Source organism: Canis aureus, chromosome 19, assembly GCF_053574225.1.
Source record: "Canis aureus isolate CA01 chromosome 19, VMU_Caureus_v.1.0, whole genome shotgun sequence".
NCBI lineage: Eukaryota > Metazoa > Chordata > Mammalia > Carnivora > Canidae > Canis > Canis aureus.
In genome coordinates this window covers 1,900,835-1,924,175 of record NC_135629.1, presented here as the reverse complement: position 1 = coordinate 1,924,175, position 23,341 = coordinate 1,900,835, and the positions used below count along the sequence as shown (strand labels likewise).

The 23,341-nt window shown below is 44.7% G+C and overlaps 1 protein-coding gene across 1 annotated transcript in view; it reads right to left on the bottom strand.

Annotated features, from left to right (window-relative positions):
• Positions 1-23,127, bottom strand: part of CHCHD6 (coiled-coil-helix-coiled-coil-helix domain containing 6) — a 248,580-nt gene extending 225,453 nt beyond the window's left edge. The window contains exons 1-2 of the mRNA XM_077857577.1: positions 22,938-23,127; positions 2,619-2,739 (exon numbers count right to left, since the gene is read on the bottom strand). Coding sequence (XP_077713703.1) covers positions 2,619-2,739; positions 22,938-23,024 — 208 coding nt within the window. The 5' untranslated portion in view covers positions 23,025-23,127. The remainder of the gene's footprint in view (positions 1-2,618; positions 2,740-22,937) is intronic.
• Between the last annotated feature and the right edge of the window lie 214 nt (positions 23,128-23,341).

The window sequence follows — 23,341 nt, the reverse complement described above, 5'->3', positions numbered from 1 at the left end:
ACACTCCCACCTTGTGTGTAGGAGCCTGCCCATTTCCCTTCCCCCTGGTAACACTCATTAATGTGTGTCTTTCACTATTAGCAAAGTGGAAAATCTCATCACCGGTTTATGACCATTCATATGCATTTTCTATTGAATTGTCAAAGATCTTTAAGAACTCTCTATATTAGGACTGCTAATACCCTGTCATGTTATAGTCCCCTAGTTTATCATTCATTCTTCATTTATTTTTTTCTAAATTGTCTAATTTCTTATAGTTAGATTTCCCACTTTTCTTCTTAATTTAGGGTTTCTTCAATTGATGGAGTGCTTAGAAAGTCTACATGTTTTACCCTTATGTACTATTATTGTACTCTTATGGCTTCAATTCTTACATTTAAATCTTTTATTTCCTCTGACATTTATTTTGAGGTATGATGTGACATAAGGATTTAATTTTAACTTTTTCTAATCTTGTTTCATCACTAAAATAAAAGCAAACACCAATTTTAAGAGTAAAAATATCTTAAAATTAGTCAACTTCACGACAGCCCATTTATGCTGACTATTCTCCAGCACTCAGAAACCCAAATTCACAATCACTTAAACAGAAAAATAGTTATAACTACACCCAAATGACAAATGAACCACCATTCCTGCTCCTTAAACCGCTGAAACTTAACCAAAACTGAAACCAATTTTTCTTTCATCTTCCGAAGCTAAAGCTGACATATGCATGACAGATTTTGGCCTTCTTTGCTTATTTCATCACTTTCTCCCTCTCACCAGTTAATTCAATTTATTCAAGTGCACTGGGTTAAGTGAGAGCCCTCTTCAACCCCCCTTCTTGTCAGTTGCTAGAGATATTGTGGGGAGCCACCCCTCTTTTTAAAAGACAAGAGCATCTTATGAGGGTTCAAGAATCTCATTTGCCCCTTCACTGATCGATATTCAAAAAGATCTCAGGGTGGGTCCAAACCCAGTTACCCATTGGTTGTGATGCTCAGGAAGCCCTGGGGCAGACAATACAGTGGCAAGCTGGTAGGCCTGGCTGGAGTTCCAGCCTTATGGATGCATGCAGAGGTCTCTGGCCTCTGTAGAGGTCTGTAGCCTGGGCCCTGAGCAGTACCTCAAGAGCTCTCCTTTTCTTATACTCTGTATTCCAGAGATAGCAAATCATTCCTAGGGCCCCACATAGGCCAGACTATGCCACACCTCTGGGGACTGTACTTATGCTGTTCACCAAGCCTGAATTGCTCATCTACCATTGCTCTATCTTTCAAAATCCAGTTTAACCATCATTTCCTCTTGAAGCTCCTCCCTAAAATAATGAGTCACTCCTCTGTGCTACCCTGGCCATAGGCATGCTTCTAGTGTTGCTTCATCGTGATACACATAACCTACAGGGTTATACATCTGGCTCCTTAACTAGAGCTGTGTGTACCATGAGGGAGGCATCCCTGTCTATGCATCACTGTACACGACCAGCATCAGGCACTTGTCCTGATCCCAGACCAGCAGATAGTAAATGCTAACTGGACAGGATACAACTTCTGCCTTCTACAGTCTTACTACCTAATAAGGAAGATTGGCAGAAAAGACAAGCTGTGGTTGATAGACAAAAGACCCAGATTCTTATAAACAAGTATTTATTGGCTAGAATAGCAGCTGCTCCAAGGACTATCCTTATTTGAAATATCTTAAAATATCTTAGATCCTTTTTAAAATTGTTTCATTAGGGGGATCCCTGGGTGGCTCAGCAGTTTGGCGCCTGTCTTTGGCCCAGGGCGTGATCCTGGGGTCCCAGGATCGAGTCCCGCGTTGGGCTCCTGGCATGGAGCCTGTCTCTCCCTCCTCCTGTGTGTCTGCCTCTCTCTCTCTCTCTCTCTCTCTCTATCATAAATAAATAAATAAATAAACAAACAAATAAATAAATAAATAAATAAATATTTTTTAAAATAAAATAAAATAAAATAAAATTGTTTCATTCCTTTGTGTTTGCTGAAAGTCACTGTTTGGAGAAAAGCACAAATTTCTTAATTTGTCATGGACCCCACAGAGAAGGGAACAAATGAAACTCTGAGCCCACCATGGGTGCAAAAGGAACCCCTGAAAGGTACGGGGTGGCAGGCCTTGCTAGAAGCCCACGGTGAACTGTCCCAGAAGCCAGGTCAGGATCACTTGATGTGAGGGCTCAGTTAAAGGTGCTGAGGTCAATGCTCAAGTCATCAACTCAATTCCCCCAGGCTGGTCCAATTCACATAAATCCCTAATACTCTGGGAACCATACCAAACAGTAATGACAATGTGTCTCTTAGGGATCCTTAACAGCAACTTCTTACCTGAGTTACCAAGCCCTTTTACTTCATTTGTTACATATTGAGAAACTCAAACAGTCTGGCCCCAGTCACAAGTAGGCACTCTGACTAAATGTGGCTCTTTCATCATAGCAGACAGTGTCTATCACACAGGAAAGCCACACTCTCCTGAAAAGCAGTTATGAGAAAGGAGGTGCTTACATCACCCAGAAACAAAGAGAAGCCACATTAGCTATCAAATCTGTTCTGACAGGAAGGCTGTTTGTCATTCCTTTCACACCCCATTCCCACCCTCCACAGACTCCCTGCCATCTACCATACCTTTCTCTGGGCCTTTAGAGTTGCCAAATGTAGAAGATGGAGGGGCAGGAGGGGGAGCTGACTGCCCAGCTTTGCAAGGCTGGCTGGAATCCTTCATGCGGTTAACCACATTTTCAGACAGCTAAGGGAAGAATTGAGGGATGGGAAGAGAAGGACGGGGAAAAAGTTATATCACAGAAACCTCTAGAAATGAAGATACCCCTTTATCCATGACCCCGGTTGACAGAGCACATCACTCTCTCCAGACGAACTTCAACAATATAATTCCACTTAAAAGCCTCTCAAAGTGGCCCAATACCTAGCAGATTAGTGCCAAAGCCCTGTGTGGATTCAAGGTCGACCACAGCATGTCCCCACTGGCCCTCCAGCTGTTTCCTGCTGCTGTTCGCACATACCCTACACTCCACAGAATCACTTTCTTCACCTCCTCTGCATCCATTATGCTGTTCCTCAGCCAAGAACCACTAGCAGACATCCACCCCCAGGACATCCACCTGTTTAAAGCTTCCCCTTCATTTAAGAGCATCTCAGTGTCTCTCCTCCATGTGATCTTTCCTGACAGTACCCATCATAATACATGTGTCTCTTAGGGAAGTGTCATACATCCTACCGGCCTCATCCTAAAAAATCTGCAAATACCTTAAGGGCTGGGGCAACCTCCTCTCCATGTATTCCCAGGACCACACACAGGGTAGACATCACAACACTGCTTGACTCATTCCAATGCAGTTCTCCCTAATGAAGACTGGATAACCAACACTTTCATTCATTTCAGAGGAAGGGAAATAGGCATGAGGGTGTCATAAAACAGTTTACTGAAATGAAATAGCAAGCTAGGGATAAATCCAGAGTAAAACCCTTAAAAGTTCACTTCAGTAAATATTTATTAAGTATCTAATATGTGTAAGGCATAATAAAGCACAGTGGAGGGGAAAATGTTAAAAATGACTTTAAGACAAAAGCCAGGATCAGCAACTCCACTTTCAGGTATCCTACCGAGAAAAGTGCTCCCACATATACACAGCAGAAATGGAATAGCAAGAAAAAAGGAAAAAACATCAATATGCAACAATAAGGAACTGGCTGAAGAAATGATGGTGTACACCTTCTATAAAATATTATGTAGCCATTAAGAAAGGATGAGGTAAAACGTGTACAACTGACATGGAGGGATGTATGGGATTTCCTCATGATTTTTTAAAGTCATAGAATCCTTTATCTAGCTCAATTTTGTGAAAAGAGATATGCAATTATAAAAATGCAGACAAACACAAATAAATATGTCAGTATTGTGCATGTTCACATTCACAAATGTGCATCTGAATTTTCACATATATACATATACACAGATATATGTATCTGGTCAGAAGCCAACATCTCTGAGGCTACATAGGAAACATGACAGTTATGTCGTCCTAGAAGTGGGATCCAAAGCAGCTGGGGCAGGACTTTCACTTTGGCACTTCTCTGTTTTAACTGTTTACCATGAACATTTTTTAGCAACAAAAGATTATAATAACAACTGCGTCCCTCTAGTACTTCAAATAAATGCAAATCAAATAGCTAATTAGTGATATAGGACAGGAGAACACCAAGCATACACTGCAGCGGAAGAGAACTGGGAATTCAGAAATAAACCTATATATCTCAATTGATTGACAAGGTATTGGTACAGCTGGATTTTGATATGCAAAAGAAGGAAGTTGAACAGCTACCTCACACCATATACAAAAGTTAACTCAAGAAGGATCAGAGACTTAAAAGTAGGAGCTAAAACAACATAAGGGTAAATAAAAGAAAATATAGAGGTCAGTCTTTATGACCTTGGCTTTGACAGTGCATTTGTTAATAAGACACCAAAAGCACAAGCAACCAAAGAAAATTAGATATTTTGGACTTCCATCCAAATTAAAAAGTTTTATGTACCAAAAGATATAATAAAGCAAGTGAAAAGGCAACCTACAAAATGGTAGAAAATATTTGCAATATTTATATGACAATATATTGTCATACACGTGACAAGGGATATGTATTTAGAATATATGAAGAATCCCCACAATTCAATAATACAAAGAAAAATAACTCAATTTTTAAAATGAACAAAAAAATATCTGAACAGATATTTCTCTGAGAAAGATATACAAATGGCCAATAGGCAAATGAAAAGATGCTCAATATCATCATTTATTAGAGAAACGCAAATTCAAACAATGAGATACCACTTCATACCCACTAGGAAGGCTATAATCAAAAGTCAGAAAACAGTATGGAGGCTCCTCAAGAAGTTAAAATAGAACTCCCCTATGACTCAGCAATTGCATTCCTAGGTATTTGCCCCAATGTAGAGATCCAAAGTGGCACCTGCACCCCAAAGTTCATAGCAGCAGTGTCCACAATAGCCAAACTGTGAAAAAAGCCCAGATGTCCATCAACAGATGAATGGATAAAGATGTGGTATATAAATACAATGGAATGTTACCCAGCCATCAGAAAGGATGAAATCTTACCATTTATGTCAACATGGATGGAACTGGAGGGTATTATGCTGAGCAAAATAAGTGAATCAAAGAAAGACAATTATCATATGGTTTCATTCATATGTAGAATATAAGAAAGAGCACAGAGGATCATAGAAGAAAGGAAGGAAAAATCAGAGAGGGAGAGACTCTTAACTATAGGAAACAAACTGAGGGTTGCTGGAGGGAAGGTGGATGGGAGGAATGGAGTAACTGGGTGATGGGCATTAAGGAGGGCATATGATATGATGGGCATTGGGTGTTATATGCAACTAATGAATTATTATTGAACTCTACACAGCAACTAACAATGTACTATAAATTATAAAGTTTAATTTTAGTTTAAATTTTTTAAAAAATCAGATAGTAACAAGTGTTGACAAGGATATGGAGAAATCAGAACCCCCAGCAATATAAAGTTCCACAGCAATGTGGAAACAGTCTGGAAGTCCTTCAAAAGGTTGAGTAGAGAGTTACCATTTGATCTAACAATTCCAGTCCCAGATATCAACTCAGGAGAAATGAAAATACATATCCACACAAAAATTTGTACATGAATGCTCCTATCAGCATTATCCATAATAGCCAAAAAGTGTGAAGAACCCAAATGTTCATCAACTGATGAATGAATAAGTAAAATTTGGTCTATCCGCACAATGGAACATTATTTGGCTGTAAAAAAAGAATGAAATACTGATACATGCTACCAAATGAATGAACCTGAAGCCATCATGCTAAGGGAAATAAGCCAGCCACAAAAGGCAACATGTTGTATGACTCCACTTATTTGAAATGTCCAAAATAGGCAAACTTTTAAAGATAAAAAGTAGATTGGTGATTGCCCTGGGCTTGGTTAAAATGTTCTAAAAATTATTGTGATGATAACTACACATACCTGTGAAAATTCTAAAAATCACTGAATCATATGCTTTAAATAGCTAAGTTGTATGGTTTGTGAATCGTATCTCAAAAAACTGCTACAAATAAAAAGAGAACCAAAGACAAAAATGAATAATCTAGATAGGATGTTACTCAGCAAAAACAGGGTATCCCAAGAAAGGTACGCCTGTGTGGGTTCCTAAGGGTGAGAGCAGGATTCAACAGAACAGATGCTACAGTGTATTGGGGAACAGTGGGCATCTCACACAGTGTAGGGCAGGGCACAGAGAAAAGAGGCACAAACAATCAGAGACCAGTGTGCACACAGCTGGAAGTTTATTTTGGAAGGTGTGGGTTGTAAAGGTGGACTTAGATGAAGCCAGTACTAAGAGAAGCTTCAAAGTCAAGCAGAAAGGCTCCAACAATTGCACGGCATTGCTGAAAGTTTCAGAACCAGGAAAAAATATATACTGTGTTCTTAGACGATGATCAGCAGTGCTATAAGAGAGCACATGGAGTGGGAAGCAGGACCTCAGTCACGAAGTGACAAGGGCCTGTGGCATCAGCAGGCCTCAGTAAAGAACAAAGCACAGTGCAAAGAAAAAGGAGTTGTGAGGGGCACCTCATGGCTCAGTTAAGCATCTGCCTTCAGCTCAAGTCATGGCCCCGGGGTCCTGGACCTGGAATTGAGCCCCATGTCCACGTCAGGCTCTCTGCTCAGCAGGGAATCTGCTTCTCCCTCTGCCTCTGCCCCTCCCTCTCCACCCATGCTGTTTCTCACTTTCTCTCTCTCTCAAATAAATAAATAAAATCTTAAAAAAAAAAAAAAAAAAAAAAAAAGATCTTTGATCTGTAGTTAGTGGGAAAATATGAGAATGCCAGGAAAGGGAAATCTAGAAGAGACTATCTTGAAAAAGCAGCAAATGAGCTGGAATGTAAATATGAAATCTCAGATGAAAACAGGGAGAGGGATCCCTGGGTGGCGCAGCGGTTTGGCGCCTGCCTTTGGCCCAGGGCGCGATCCTGGAGACCCGGGATCGAATCCCACGTCAGGCTCCTGGTGCATGGAGCCTGCTTCTCCCTCTGCCTGTGTCTCTGCCTCTCTCTCTCTCTCTGTATGACTATCATAAATTTAAAAAAAAAGAAAAGAAAACAGGGAGAGAGCCCCAACAGTCCATTGGCTCACTCCTCTATTAGGGCTGCAATAACTAAGCCCTGAAATAAGTTAGAAAGTGAAGGGGTAGCTCTACAGCGCAGCACACCCATTTCTTGCTCAAATTAGCCGCACAGAGGGCCAACATGGGATACCACGCTGGGTGTAAGGTGACAGCATGGCTGACGTGGAATGTTCTGCAGGCAGGCAGCGCACATGGAGCTGGCAGTCAACAGTGAACACAGGCTGCAGGAAAAGATTTGGGTGTCCCAATGGTGTACTGGAACCAGAAGAGCTGATTTTTCAATTTCCAGGAATTCTGCAAGCTGGTTGACTTCAGACAGCAGCTTGAAATTGGCCATGATGGAGAGCATTTCCACCACAGAAACTGGGAAATAACTATACATCAGGGCCCTTTCTTGGGCAGAGATCTGGGTGTTAAACTTTTACCAGCACACCGTGGGGCACCGCTCCCCTTCCTCCATCTACAAGTGGATTCTATGAGACACCCCAGTCCTCTGACGGACAGGGGATGCAGGTATATGTCCTGAGGGAAGAGAGTCCTGGGTGGTCCTGGAATCCATATGCGTATGGATGAAGCATCAATGACGTGGTGTGCATGAAGGGGCAGCTGTGGGCTAGTAATACCTCAATCCTCTCTAGGATTGAGGAAGAGCAGGTTCCACATGACCAGGAAGAGCATGCACTGCCCACAAAGAGCCGACCATGGCAGTGCAGCAACTAGCCAGGGCACCATAACTACAATCCATTCTCCTTCATCAAGTATCTGCTTAGTAAGCATCCACTATGTGACAGTAATGTTTGAGAAACCATAGGTGAAAAGAAACAGCGAGAAAACGGCAGTGAAAGAGACACGGTCCCTGTTTCATAGAGCTTACATTCTTATGGGAAGTGAGACAATAAACAAGTAAACAATTTTGCATCTTATTTCATCCAACCTAAGACACCACCAATTGTAAATCACACTGTTATTTTCATATAACCCGAAGAAAAAGACACCAATGAAATTAATTTTCCACCTATTATACAATATCCTATTCCAGAGATATTAAAACATGTGTCTTAAAGATCAGTGAAGCATGTTAGGTGACAAGTTCTAGGAAAGATTAAAATACAGAACTGCAGGGAGGGGGGAGGGGGTTGTTCAGGAAGCCACAGGCACTGGGGAAGGCCCCTTAGAGGTGAGAACACTAATATTAATACTTCCACCCCAAATGAGGAGGTCCTGACCACACCTACATGTTGAGATCCCGGAGAAAATTATCTAGCCCCAAGCAGAGGCACCGAGTAAATGCAAAGCCTCTGAGAAGAATGGAGTCTGGAACATCCAAGTGCCTAACAGAAGGCCAGTGTGTGAGAAGGAGGATGGGACCAGATGACCAGGCCAAGGAGGCAGGCAAAGGCAAGACCACAAGCCCTGGCAGACCAGTATAAGAAGCCAAAATTTGATCCAAAGACCCAGGAAACTATGAGGGGTTCTACACAGGTGAGTCAGAGGCTCTGATATCCTCAGCCCAGCCTGGGGGCATCCACTAAACCGTACCACTTGGTGAGTGAGGGGTTAAGGAAAACATTGGCAAGCTTCTTGTTGGCAGTAGAAGATTTGTAATATTTTTTAATGTTGCTACAAAATACAGCAAGTAATATTTTAATCAACAAATATACATATACACACAGTCGTCATGTGAGAATAAACACCATCTGGGCAATGCTCCCTATACCAACAGAACCAGAATGGGGGCCTCCGGAGCCAGACGGGTCTGGGAGCTCGGTGCCAAAGGCCCACTGGTCACTGTGCCATGAGAGGCAGCTAGACAGGGTCCTCTGTGGTCAAGAGACAGAGGGCCACATCCACAGCAGTGCAGGGAACAGGAGCACTACCTGTGCTCCACTGTGTGGCCTGGACTCAGTTCTTTGGCTTCTCTGAGCATCATGTCTCTCACCTACAAAATGAGGGCCTCTGGAAGCTGGACTGATTACAATCTATGGCTCAGGAGCTCAATGCTTTGGGGTCAGGCAGTTCTGGGTTTGAATTCCAACTAAGCCACTCACTAACTACATGACCTTGGGTGAGGGACTTCATATCCGTAAATCAGTTTCATCATCTGTGAGACGGAAATAATTAATGGTCCAGACTGTGGGGCTGTGGTGAGGATTAAACGGAACAATCCACACAAAGCAGTCGGCACAAAGTCAACCACCAATATCAGCTATTACAGGAAATAGCAAAGTGGTTTACAAATACTAATTATCACCCATACGAGGCACATACTGGGTGTGCAAAAATGCACAAACTAATCAATAACAATAATGATGGTTAACAGCTGCCATGTACTATACACTGAGTAGTCCACGTGCAGCTCTGTGACCTTGAGCAGGCTTCTTCACTCTTCTTCCATAATCGGCACAAAATTAAATTGGGCATATTCTTTTTAAAGCACTCACCATTCTGACAGTGAGTGGCTCAAACCTAAACCTGCGCTCAGCCTAGAGTGCCATGGGGACTGCAAGGAGGGGGCCTTGTCTTGCCTCCACTGCGGCACAGGTGCCTGATGCCTCCCCGAGTCTCCAGTGACAACCTCCTCCCCTCTCCAGCCCACCACCCTCCACCAGCTCTATGGTAGTGGGTGGGCAGCCATAGACAGCCAAGTCAGACCTCTGTCGAGGGCATGCATGGACAGAGACTTCATAACTTCCATAGTAGCAAACATGGCTGGGAAACCAGGCCCCACCTCCTACTGATCATCACCCCATGATGGCAACCAAACGCTTCCCTTACCCAAAAGCACTGAATTTATAGGCAAGTTCCCAAAGAGGGGGCAAGAGGTCTGTGAGTTAAGTCATGTGGCCACCGCACAACTAGAAGGCTGGGGAGCAGGGTGCTGCTTCACAGAACACACATGGGTATTCCCCATTTCCGACGGAAGAATGATACCAGGAGTGAGTATTGTTCTGCAGCCACAATACACCAGAGCAGATCAGAGTCACAAGAACTACGAGTCATGATGCCTACTAATACCAACCGTGACATGCAGCCAGCACTCACTCTGCACAGACCACCTCTTTAATACTCACAGTTTAATGCCTGCTTTCCAGTTGAGGAAACCAAGGCACAAAGTAGTTAAAGCACTCACCCCCTATCAGGAAGTTCCCAGGGTGCAAGCTCCACCGCACAGCAGGATGCCAGGCTCCTGAACCACTCTGTTGGTGGGCTGTGGGAGCAAAGGGATGCTGACCCTGACAAAAGCAGGGAAAAGGAACTCAGAGGCAGGAGGTCCTCCCCCCACCCCAAAAGGACAACTACCACAAAAGCAATGAAAGGCAGAGGAGCCAGGATTGCTAAGCCACAGAACACTAGTCAGTCAGAAAAGGGCAACTTCCTGCATTTTCCTGACGACCCTGTCTGAAGCCAGAATCCTGCCATCACTCCTTCGCTCCTTTCCTCATTTCTCCTCACTCGCTAGCCACAGAACATAACGCACCTGTGACCACCCGCTTGCCATCATCCCACCAGAACACAAGCCCCATGGGACTGTTTTGCCCTTGCTGTATCTCTAGTGCCTAGCAAGTGCCAGGCACACTGGACATGCTCAAATATCTGTTAAACACATGAACTAGGAACGCCTGAGTGGTTCAGTGGTTGAGCATCTGCCTTCGGCCCAGGGTGTGATCCCAGGGTCCTGGGATCGAGTCCCACATCGTACTCCCTGCATGGAGCCTGCTTCTCCCTCTGCCTAGGTCTCTGCCTCTGTGTCTCTCATGAATAAATGATTAAAATCTTAAAAAAAAAAAAACACATGAACTAAAGAAATATTTATTAAAGGCCCAGGTCCATAACACTAAGCTACTACAACAGAGTATGTCAAGATATAAAGGTCAAGAACTCTGTGCTCCAAGAGCTTATGGTCAGATGGGGGCCCAGTAGGGCGAAGGCCCAGAGCTGCCAAGCCATCAGGCGACAGAAGTTGAGTTTGCACGCCCAGGCGCTCTCCAGAAGGAACCTAAGTGTCAGTGGGAAGGGAGGCAGCCTGAGATGGGCCTGAACAGATAACCGCAGACAGGGCTAGGAGTCGAGGGGTGTTCTGGAAAGGAAGGACACACAGAAGGCATAGAGGGAGAAGTCTGAGGTTCGGCATGACCGAGGGCAGGTCCATGAAGGGAGTAAGACATGCAGGGCTGGCAGGCTCCACCCAGTGAGGGCCCTGAATGACAGGATAAGGAAAATGGAATTTTTTTTCAGCAATCAGCTGCTGATGCTTTCTAGGCAGGGCATCAGTCACAATCTCCTCTTCATATAGAATACCCTGGCACACCAGCAAGAAGGGCTGAGGTGACAAAGAGCTAGAGCCAGGGTCGCTGCCACAAACAGTGCACATGAGGAGCAAGAGGGCTAGGAAGTGTAATCTCTGTAGGAGTTGGGGCAGTGGGGGTGTGGGGGTTGCAAAAGACTCCACACAAGTGAAGTAACCAGAGATCTGGCATCTGAATGAACAGGGCAAGTGAAAAAAGCAATTTACAAAGTGGTATATGCACTATGTTCTCATTTGGGCTATAAAAAGGAAGGGTATGCTTGTATATGGAGGCTTGGAAAAAGCCTGAAAGGATTCATGAAAAATTATGAACATTTGGAATTTAAAAATAAGATGCATTTTGCAAGAAGTCTTAAAGGAAAAACAAGGGAAAGATGACAGCAAGACCCAGGCCCAGCTCACTGGAGAGGGAGGCACCCTCGCAGAGCAGAGAACTACTCTGTAAGTGTGTGTGCCTCATTTGAAATCCATTCAGGGAGCTCTGTCCCCCAGGCAAATCAACACACTACACAGGATGCTGCAAAGAGGTTGCCTGTGGAGAAAGGAATGAGGGAATCCCTGGCATCAGTGCCCAGAGAGGGGATAGAATGCTCTCCTACACCAGAATGGGGAAACAAAGCTCAGCCGGGGCAGAGGAACTCAGATGGAGGAGTGGGGACGGAGCTCCTGTTCAGAGATAACGCCACGTACAGCCTACCTAATATCCATTGAGCAAGCTCCATGGGCTTGCTAGACCCCGGGCTAAACGTACTTCCACTTTACAGATGAAGAAATTGGAGTCAGGGAGGTGAAACAACCCACCGAAGATCAAAGGAAGTCTTAAATGCTTGGGCCAAGACACGGATCCCAACTCTGGGCACCTAACAGTGATACTTGCACGAGTGAAGGCAGTAATACAGATCCACTCTGATGTGGCAAGTAACCATGTCCTCAGAATGGCCAATTCAAGAAAAATAAAACTGATGATACTTTATTGAGCCCCCAGGTAGGGAGTGGGGGGGGAGCACATATGGACTCACAAAACAGCTTACTTAAATTAAGAGAATGGCAACATGAAAATTAGCACTTTTTTAGTCTTAACATGTTACTCATCAAGACACATGTGAGAAGTAGCTTCCTAAACATTACTCTTTACATTAGCAAATGCTTTGATGTTCACCAAATGAGTTCACAGCCCCAGCTCCCTTTCAGGCAGGAGAGGCAACATCCTCCTCAAGTAAAGATGGAGAAGGTATGGTGCAGAGAAGCAGCTCGCCCAAGGTTTTATTGTGAGTCCGCAGCAACCAGGCCTGCACAGCCATGGCCAAGACCATTCGGGACAACACTGAGGATCCGCTGGGTGCCAGGAGATAACCTGCGGTTCACCACCCTGTCCAAGCTGGGCCTAAGGCTTCTCCAGTCAGGCTGAGCACCTGAGGCAGTTTCCAGAAGAATGAGCTTGCAGGAAACTCAGGTCTGTCAGTGGCTCCTGATGCCTTAGACACCCCAATCCCTGTGGAGGCATTGCCCAATCTTGTGGTTCTAAAAAGATTCCTCTCCTTGCCTAAAGCTGTTGCCTTGGAGATTTCGTTCACTAGTCTTTCAGCTTTCTATGAGCTGAAATTAGATCCACCGGCTGCTCACCACAGATTTAAATCCCAGAATGTCAGAACAAGAAGAGCCCTTGGAGACCTCCTACACCAAGCATGGCAAATACAAATGTCCACAGGCATGAGGCAAGTGACAAAATTAATAGAATGGGCCTGGTAATGGAAAAAAAAAAGTGCAAGGACAACATGGTGGGGACAGTGATGAGAGTCTAGGCCCCCTGAAGAGGGCAGCTACCTTGCACCTCCAGGAAAGTATCGCCATATGGGAACATGGACTAGACTTCCAGTTCTTCCCCCAAAGAGCTAAAAATTGGATTTACGTAAAGCCTCCAAGTTTGAAATGTTGGCAATCAATTCAGATCAATTAATACCACAAAGTTTCTGGACTTACGGTTTGGAGTAAGAAAAACCAGCTCTGGGCTAGGTACTGGGGACAGAAAAACAAACAGATAGGACTCCTTACTCACAGGGCAGCAAGGGAGGAAGCAAGGAAGAGATTAGCTCTGCCTAAGCAGTAAGTACTGGGAGGTGAGCACCAAGTCCTCAAGACCCAGGACAGGGACAATCCAGAGTGAGTGAGTGACATCACTGAGGGTGACTTTCAGAAGGTAACACCTGAATAGGACCTGAGGATGACAAGGAATTTGGCCAGTCACAGGAAGAGAAAATAGTGCAAAGAACAGAACCACAGGCACAGAAGCACGAAGCAGTTCGAAGTGCAGCAGGAGCAGGTGTCTTCCCAGCCAACATGGGCAATGAAAGGCAGCAAGTAGCCCCACACAAACAGGGCACCATAAGCCAGGCCCCAGAATGTGCCTTTAACCCAAGGGAGTGACATAATTAGCTTTAACTCTGCACAATCACCGATGCACCCAGCTGGTAAGGGTGACTGCCTCAGAGGGCAAGTCAGATGAAACAAGTGGGAAGGGAGATGAACTTTTTCCCTATGTGCCTCCTTTGGAATTGCCTGAATTTTATTACCATTTGCCTGAAACCTGTTCAAAAGTAAAATTTATGGGGTTTTTTATTACCCTGCTAGCACTAGGAGGTATAGATTGGTGGGAGGCAAGTCTTTTGGGAAAAGAAACAATTTATCAGATGGTCAAGGGAAGATGGAATGGACCAGAAAAAGATAAAGGGTAAGCAAGGATAAAGAGAGGCAAAAACAAAGAAATAGAAGGGAAAATGCAAGATCTGTCATTAAATGTAGAGAAAAAAAGGAACATGGGACCCAGTTTTCTGGCTGAGGGACTGGCTGGCTAGAGCCATCTGTAGCAAAAGAAATAAGTGATTCTGAGGGAAGCAGAGGGGATGCAGGTGAGTTCCAGTGGGTATAGTGAATTACACGCACCCATGGGATATGCAATGGGACACCTCTGGGTTAGATATTTAGAATCCAAAAGTCAACAGCTCACGAATGAGAATGAAAGAGAATGGCCACAGCCAGGTGCAGAAGGGAGAGGGCTCAACTAGGAAACATTCTGAAGCCTCCACCAGCGGCAGGGAAACAGTAAAGCCAGCAGGTTTGATCTGGAAACCAGAGCTGCTGCAGAAGAGCGTGCAGTGACCCCACCACCAAGAGGTGGGAAAGGTAGACTGGAAACCTGAAGGATCAAAGATGCTTCTGGTGCAGTATCTTTACTTCCCAAATGAGGGAACTGACCCAAGATGACTTAGTAAGAGTTAGCGTTAACAACTATCCTTATATTTACATGACTTTATAGGTTTCACTTTTACAGAGAAAGATCTTCAACACCATATTGTGACACAGTTAGGGAGCATTATCAGGATGGGATTTCATCTTACACACGGGTTATAGTCAAACATCAGAAAAAAAATGTAAGATAGAAATCACCCTAACTCTTATACCATTTAAATGTCATTATTATCCACTATAGTACTATCAAGAGAAAATTTAAAGGATGTTCAAAAAACCCTTGATAGTTGCTAAATCTGCCCCTAAAGTATAGCATGGTTGTATGCACAGCCCTTTACTGTCCTCAAACGCAGTGAGTTTGGGAACCCCTGAGCCAGATGAATAGAGGGCACTAAAGAAATGTCCAACACAGGTACCCGAGTCTTCATCTGTCTTTAAGATGATCCTCTACTCCTCAGCAGCCGAAGGTGGAAAAGTAGAGAAACTTAAAGTGCTCTGCTTCCCTGCAGAATTGGCTCCACTTTGTTTCCTGGTATCTCTCACCATGTGTCGGATGTAATGTTTCGGAAACATCAAAAAGAACATCAAAAAGAAGAAGAAGAACAACAACAACAACAACACCTGGGATAGCACCTCACCCAAGGAATGGCACGCAATGTGTGCCAGCAATGCTTGCTGGACCTGACATCCAGATCCACACACCATTCACAGGAAAGTGTAAGGAAATTGGTCATTCATTTCCTGACTTTCCAAATTGGCAATTCCTATGGTGGCCCCATTAACTACAATTCCCCCATATGGTTAGCCAGATAGAGTGCTAAAGCTGGGGATGTCTGGGGAGGACTTATGATTCAACTCCTTCAAAGCACCTATGCTGAAGAGGTCCACCTTGTATATAAGGAGAGAGACTTACTGGTTTGAGTGTCAGAGTCCAAGGTCAGGACTTTGAGACACTTTGCTCACCAGCTGCTTCTAAGCAATCAACTAAGATGAAGGGTGTAATATAAAGATTTATTTACTTGTAAGAGTGAGAGAGAGAGAACACGCATGCAAGAATGGAGGGAAGAGCAGGCAGAGAGAATATTTCAAGCAGACTCCATGCCAAGCATGGAGTCCAAGGTAGGGCTTAATATCACAACATATGAGATCATGACCTGATCCAAAACTGAGTCAGACACCCAATCAACAGAGCCACCTGGGAACCCCGTGAAGGATACGACATAAAACAATCTGATAAGGAGCATCAACATTCATGTTGAGACTCAAGAAGCCTATCACTGCGCAATACCAATGTGAAAAGGAAGTTTGCTGCATACAACTAGGATAAGTTTGTATTAAAGCTTGGAATTATAACAAGTAGAAGAATAAAATTCTCATGTGCAAATGTCAAAGATCACAGTTAGGCAAAAGAAGGATCATCAGTTCATTAATCCAAGCATGTAATCTAACACACACATATTAATGAGCCAGACTCTGAAATATATAGTCTTTGCACTCCAAGAAACTACAAACAAAAAACAGAATATAGTAACAGAGAGGAAGACATAATTGCGAATATTAAAAGATAAAATCATCAACCTTATAAAAGGCAACTAAGAAAACCTTACAGCTAACATACTTAATAGTGGAACTCTGAATGTTTTCTATCTAAGGTCAGGAGAAAGGCAAAGGCATCACTGTCACCACTTCTATTCAATACTGTACTGAAGGTTCTAGGCAATGCAATAAAGGAAGAAAATCAAAGAAAGGGCATCCAGACTAGAAAGGAAGAAGGAAAATTTTCCTTATTTGCAGTCACCACGATCCTACCTATATAAAAATCACAAGGAATCCACAGGAAAATACTACTAAATATGTGATTTCAGCAAGGTTGCAGGATACAGGATCAAAACACAAAAATCAATTATATTTCTACATACTAGAAATGAAGACTTCAAAAATTAAATTAGGAAAATAATTACATTCATAATAGCATCAAAAAGAATAAAATACTTAAAAATAAATTTAGGAAAAAAATGTAAGACTGCTCACTGAAAGTATAAAACATTGCTGAAACAAGTTTTTAAAAGATATAAATAGAGATTTCATATTCATAGATCAGAGGACTTCATTTTGCTAAAACAACAATTCCCCCCAAGTTAATCTACAGATTCAATACAAACCCCATCAAAATCCTCATATGCTTTTTTTTTTTCAGAGAAGTTGCCAACTGATCCTAAAATGTATATGGAAATGCAAAGAATTCAGAACATCCAAAACAATCTTAATAAAAAACAAACAACAAAAAAACCTGGTATTTTTGTATTTCCCAGTTTTGAAACTTACTACAAAGCTACAATAATGACAGTGTTGTATTAGCATAAAGATAGACATATAGCATACAGATTAACGGAACTGTCAACATAATTGAAAGTCCAGAAATAAATCCTTATGTTTTCGGTCAACTGATATTCACAAAGGTCCCAAGTTAATTCAATGGGGAAAGGGCAGTCTTTTCAACTAGTTTGAAATAAAGTTTGAAAATAAAGTCTTAAAATTTTAGACTTTTCATGCAAAAAAAGATGGATTTAGATCAAGGTTCGATGAATTATAATGCTTGAACCAAATCTAACCCCACACTTGATTTTATAAATAAAGTTTTATTAGAACATAGTCACACCCATTTGTTTATATACTGACTGTGGCTACCAGGACAGAGTTGAGTAGCAGTGAGAAAACATTCTGGTCAGCAAAGTAGAAAGTATTTACCAACCAATCATTTACAGAAAAACTTTGCCAACCCCTGATTTAAAGCCTTACCTCCTAACATGTATAAAAATTAACTCAAAATGTATCATAGAACTAAACATAAAAGCCAAAACTACAAAGCTCTTAGGAAAAAATATAGGAAAAAAGATCCATAACCCTGGGTTAGGCAAAGATTTCTGAGCTATGACACCAAAAGGACAATTAATAAAATGATAAATTAAACTTCATCAAAATTACAAACGTTTGCACTTCAAAGACACCATTAAGAAAATGAAAAGACAAACCATATATTGGGAAAAAATATTTACAATGTATAATATGATAAAGGACCTGTATCCAGCAAAAGAAATCTTATAACTCAATAATAAAAAGACAACCCTAGGAAAAGTGGCAAAAGATTCAAATACATATTTCACCAAAGAAAATATATGGCCATGAAAAAATGTTCAACATGATTAGATACTTGGAAAATACAAATTCAAATCACAATGAAATACCATTTCCCACCCATTCAAATGGCTATAATTAAAAAGATAAACAATAACAAGTGTTGGTGAGGATATGAAGAAAATGGAACCCTCATCTACTGCCAGTAGGAATGTAAAATAGTAGAACCACTTTAGAAAATAGTTTGACAGTTTCTTGAAAAGTTAAACCTAACAACTCACCAAGTTCGTAAACTGAATGACCCAGCAATTCTACCCTTAGGTATCTATCCAAGAAAAAGGAAAACATATGTACACACACACGCATACACACACAGAAAAGAAGCTTGTATACAAGTGTTCACAGCAACATTATTCCTAACAGTGAAGACCCGGAAACAATTCAAATGTCCATAAACTCATGACTGGATAAACAAAATGCAGCACAGCCTGGCAATGAAACACTACTCACCCATAAAAAGGCACAAACTACTGATAACATGCTATATCAACAAGCCAACATCAAAAACATTATGTTAAGTGAAAGAAGCCAGACATAAAAGATGCAGGAGTGCATTTATATGAAATGTCCAGAAAAAACAAATTTATAGCAACAGAAGGATTAGTGGTTACCTGGGGCTGGGTATGGGAGTGGGGAGTGACTGCAAATAGGCACAAAAGGTCTTTTTAGGTCTTGTGAACAAATGTTTTAAAATCCAATTGTGGTGGGACACCGGGGCGGTTCAGTGGTTGAGCATCCACCTTTGACTCAGGTCGTGATCCCGGGCTCCTGGGATGGAATCCTGCATCAGGTTCCCCAGGAGTAGCCAGCTTCTCTCTCTGCCTGTGTCTCTGTCTCCCTCTGCGTCTCTCATGAATAAATAAATAAAATATTTTTTTTTTAAATCCAATTGTGGTGACAGTTTCTCAACTCTAAATTTCTAAAAATCAAAAGTTTGAATTTTACATGTAAAAGACATCTCAAAAACGCTATAAAAAAAAAAAAAAAAAAAAAGAGGGACACCTGCGTGGTTCAGTGGTTGAAGTGTCTGCCTTCGGCTCAGGGCATGATCCTGGGATCCAAGATAGAGTCCCCACATTTGGGATCCCTGCGGGGAGCCTGCTTCTCCCACTGCCTGTGTCTCTGTCTCTCATGAATAAATAAATCTTTTTTAAAAAAATAAATAAATAAAAAGAAAAATCACCATCACTGAATAATCTTTCCAAAGCGCCACTCCTAATTATAGACTTGCAATGTTGCCTCCAAGGAAACATATAGACAGCCTTCCCCGGCACTCAGAGTCCATCCCCTGTTCAGCCTCCACATCCCAACCCCAGTGTGGCTGCCAAGTACATGGCCTGTGGAGCTGGAAGGTCTAGCCTCCAGCTCTACCACTAACCAGCTGTGACCTTGGGTTACTTCACCTCCTTGAACCTGTGTCCTATCTGAGATGGGGAGAACAGCTCACAAGGTCAGCGAGGGGAAGGTCTGAGCTAGTGCTCAGAAAACACAGCTCAGCCCACACTTCTCACGGCTGGCTCTGGTGCATCTTCAGGGTCCCCTCCTCAGGGTGGCAGTGTCTGCCGTCCCACCTCCAATGGGGAGTCCCCGTTACTTTGCACACTTTTGTTTCCTTCAGCACACTTGCAGTGCTTTTTTATTCTTTTGACTTTTTCTTCCTTTTGGTCTGTTCCTGCTACTGGGCTGAGGTTTCCATGAGGGCGAGGATCTTGTGCTTCGTTCATCCCTTACTGTCTCTGCAAGGCCAGGCCCAGTACCTAACAAGTAACGTGTTCGTATTTATTGAGGTGACAGGTTAAGTGGGGGCTAGTGGGGCAGTGCTCAGGCATAGGGCTTCTCTGGCAATGGCATGTTTGGGGACTATTTCTTGTGCATCTTTCTACATCCTCCTTGGTCCTCCCCTAAAGCAGTGGTCCAAACTTGCCTCATGGAAAACAATGGATAATGGTAAATGTGATGTAGCCCTGAGAGCGTAATGAGCCTGGGGACATAAGGATCATGCAGCAGGCCAGCAAGTGACTTGGAAAGAATGGCAGCAGTTGGAAGGGGAAAAGGCTGGAGAACAGTGAGTCTACATGTTGAAAAGCAACCAACTTTATCTGCATTACCAAATATGGCTGTTTACATGGGGCAAAGAGGAAAAGTGGGCACACACAGGACATTATGACCATGCATGCACCTTCTCTCATTGGAGGATGAGGTTAAATAGACTGGATAAAAAGTAATCTTTATGTATTTCACACATGCTTGCTCTGAAAACTGCAGTTGAATATAATTGCAGCATTTTGCATTAATTAAATTTCTTTTACCTTCCTTGGAATTAGGGCTTGAACTCAATATGTAAATTTATGCAAATTAATTGCAAAGTAGCAAGGCCCTAGAACTGAATCTTAAGGAAACTAGAGCACTTTCCAAGATCAGGGCCTGGGGATTAAATATGAGTGTCTTTAAGAATATTTAACTTTCTCTGAAGAACCTGGGGCAGATACTCTTCTCTGGCATCTACCTTCTATTAAAGTAACTTCTCATTTGGCTCATCTAACAATCTCTACTGATTTTTACTTGCCTGCTTAAGGAGAAGGTGGACTCTCCAACCCTCAAGTAACTCTGCTAGTAGAAAAAACCCCTACACCAAACACTTCATTACCATCACTTCCTTTTTCAAATCTCCCTCCCCAAAACCAGGCACAAAAGTGCAAGGAAGGAAGGGAGGAAGGAGAGGAAGGAAGGAAAGGAAGGAGAGGAAGGAGAGGAAGGAGAGGAAGGAGAAGAAGGAGAAGAAGGAGCTCTCATAGTATGGGGCCATACTCTGGGCAAGTCATTCTTCTCTCTGATGAATCTGCCCAGCATTCAGTCACCAAAGCTCCCTTCAGCTTCAACAGTCTCTGGGAGAAAACAAGTGGGGTACCAGTACTGTCAGAACAGGCAGAGGCTGTGACACACAATTTTCAGGCTGCCTTGCCTATTACTTAGGAAAGGAGCCTGGAGTAGTGAGAAAAGGCTGTTTCTTGCACTCAAAAGATCTGGACTCAAGCCCCATCAGCCAATCAGGTAACGCTCTGAACAAATTCTTTAACAGCTCTAAGCCTGACTCTCCATCTTTAACAAGAACTTCTACTTTGCAGAATTGTTAAGGGCACTAGAAACAAAATGTAGTAGTCTGATACGATGGCCCCCAAAATGATCTTCTGTCAACTCAGAGGAACTCACCTTCAAAAGGACCCCCTTGAATCTCAGGAGACCCTGACTGACCTAATCTTCCAAACTTCCCAAACACTGGATACCAGGTGACAAAGGTGAGAGCCCCCAAACAGAGCCAAGGGTGTTCTTCTAAATTCCAGTTCAGGCTCCTACTTCTCAACCTTCAAACATGGGCCATCTGCTCCCTATTTTGTCTTCTCTGGAGCCAGGTCAAGACTAGATAACATCTAGCAAGCACCCACTGTGCTAAGCACTAGACTAGACTAAGAACAGAGGCCATCACAAAACACAAGCACTTCTAAACACTTCCATATACATCTTCATCTTATCCTAGGCAGTACCTGGGATTATACAGCCTCCCCTAATTTTCTTAAGAATGTGGTCATTGAGACTCAAAAGAGAAGTTGTTCACCCAAGGCCACATAGCTAATAAGCATCTGCCTGGGAGTCAGACCTCCTGATGTCTTTTTCTGAGCTACTCTCTAATTCGCCTATACTCAGCTCTGCATTTTGTTTGGATTTGGTGGCTGTTTCACTGGGCTTATCCATTTAGCCACCCAACAATCATTTACAAACCACAATGTGCCAGGCACAAGTGCATGAAGTGCAGCATTCAATCAACAGGCCCTGGGGTTGGCCTGCTTCAATCGCAGCTCTTCCTCTTGTTGACCTGGGCGGAGTTACGTCATCTCTCAGTGTCTAATCTGTCCTTAGTCTGCAAAATGGGCAAACAGTGTTCTACCTCTCTCACCGGGCTGTTGAAAAGTAAATGAGAGGTTGCCTGCCTGTAAAGGACTCAGTGGAACCCATGGTCCCCACTAAGCACTCAAATGTGGGCTGCTTTTAGACTTCTCCTAGGTTCTGGGGATGGAGTCGTGACTCAGAAATGAAGCTTAGCCTCAAGGAGCTTACACGTGGTGGGAAACACAATAAGTAATCAAGTTTCCAATGGTGACTCACGCCTACTAGGAAAAACCACGTGTGACGGAGGGAGGGGGCTACTTTAGAAGACTGGTCACCGAAGAATGCTCGGATGATCCTCACCCCGCCAACAAGAGGCAGATCCAGGAAAAGCTGGGGGAGTAGAAACCGCCAACGCAGCGGGGAACGCCTGGAGCCGCCCCTGGAGCCGCCCCTGGAGCCGCCCCTGGAGCCGCCCCTGGAGCCGCCCCTGGAGCCGCCCCTGGAGCCGCCCGGGCCAACGCCGCGCAGTCGGAAGGCCGCGGGGCGGGGCGCGGGGCGGGGCGGGGCGCGGGGCGTGAGGGGCGGCCACACGCGGCGGCCTGGTCGGGCAGGGAGGTGGCCCCTCTTGGTCTGGAAAGCGCCAGGCCTCCGCGGGGCGGGGGTGAGGGGAGCAGGGGGGTTTGTGATCTGATTCACAACGTCTAACTGCTCCTGGGCTGCGGCGTCGGTGAGCGGGGAGCGTCCACGCCTGCAGGCGTCTGGGCCCAGAGCTGCAGTGCGGAGAGTCGGGTCCGCCCGGGTCCGCCCGGCAACGGCAGCTGCACAGGTGCAGGGGGCCCCCTCCCCTCCCCTCCCCTCCCCTCCCCGCTCTCGGCCTCGGCCTCGGCCAGCGGGGCTGCGACGGCGGCCTCTCCCGGACGGCGGCCCCGGGCAGCCCCCGGACCTCGGGCCCCGCGTCCCAGGCGGACGCTCGCCGCCGCGGCGCCGGGAGGGTCACCGAGCGAGGCGCGCCCGCCCGCTCCCGGCCCGACCCTCCCTCAGGCCGGCCCGCGCCCTCCACGCCCACCCGGCCCAGGCCGCGCTCGCTCGTCGCGCCGGCCGGCGGCCCGCTCACCCGGATGCCCTGCAGCACCCGGACCCGCTCCTCCTCGTCCATCCCGAAGGACACCCTGCGGGCCTCGCAGCTCTCGGTGCTCCCCATGGCAGGAGGAGAGCGGGCGGGCGGCCGCGCGACCCGGCACCAGAGCAACCGGGCGGACGCCGGGCTGCGGCTCCCTGCGCGCCCCGCGCTGCCCGGGACTCGGGTGCGGCACAAGCCAACAAGACCCCGTCCTATTGGCCGCCGCTGCCAGCTCAGCCAATCCTGCGGCGCGTGCCTGAGGGGCATTGTGGGGGTTGTAGTCTGGACCGCCGGGGCTGCCCGTCGGAGGCGTGGCGCCCGGGCGGTGGGAAGCGTGTTGGAGTGCAGCAGGCAGGGGAGGGGAAGACCGCCCTTGAAGCAGAGCCGGGGGCGATGTT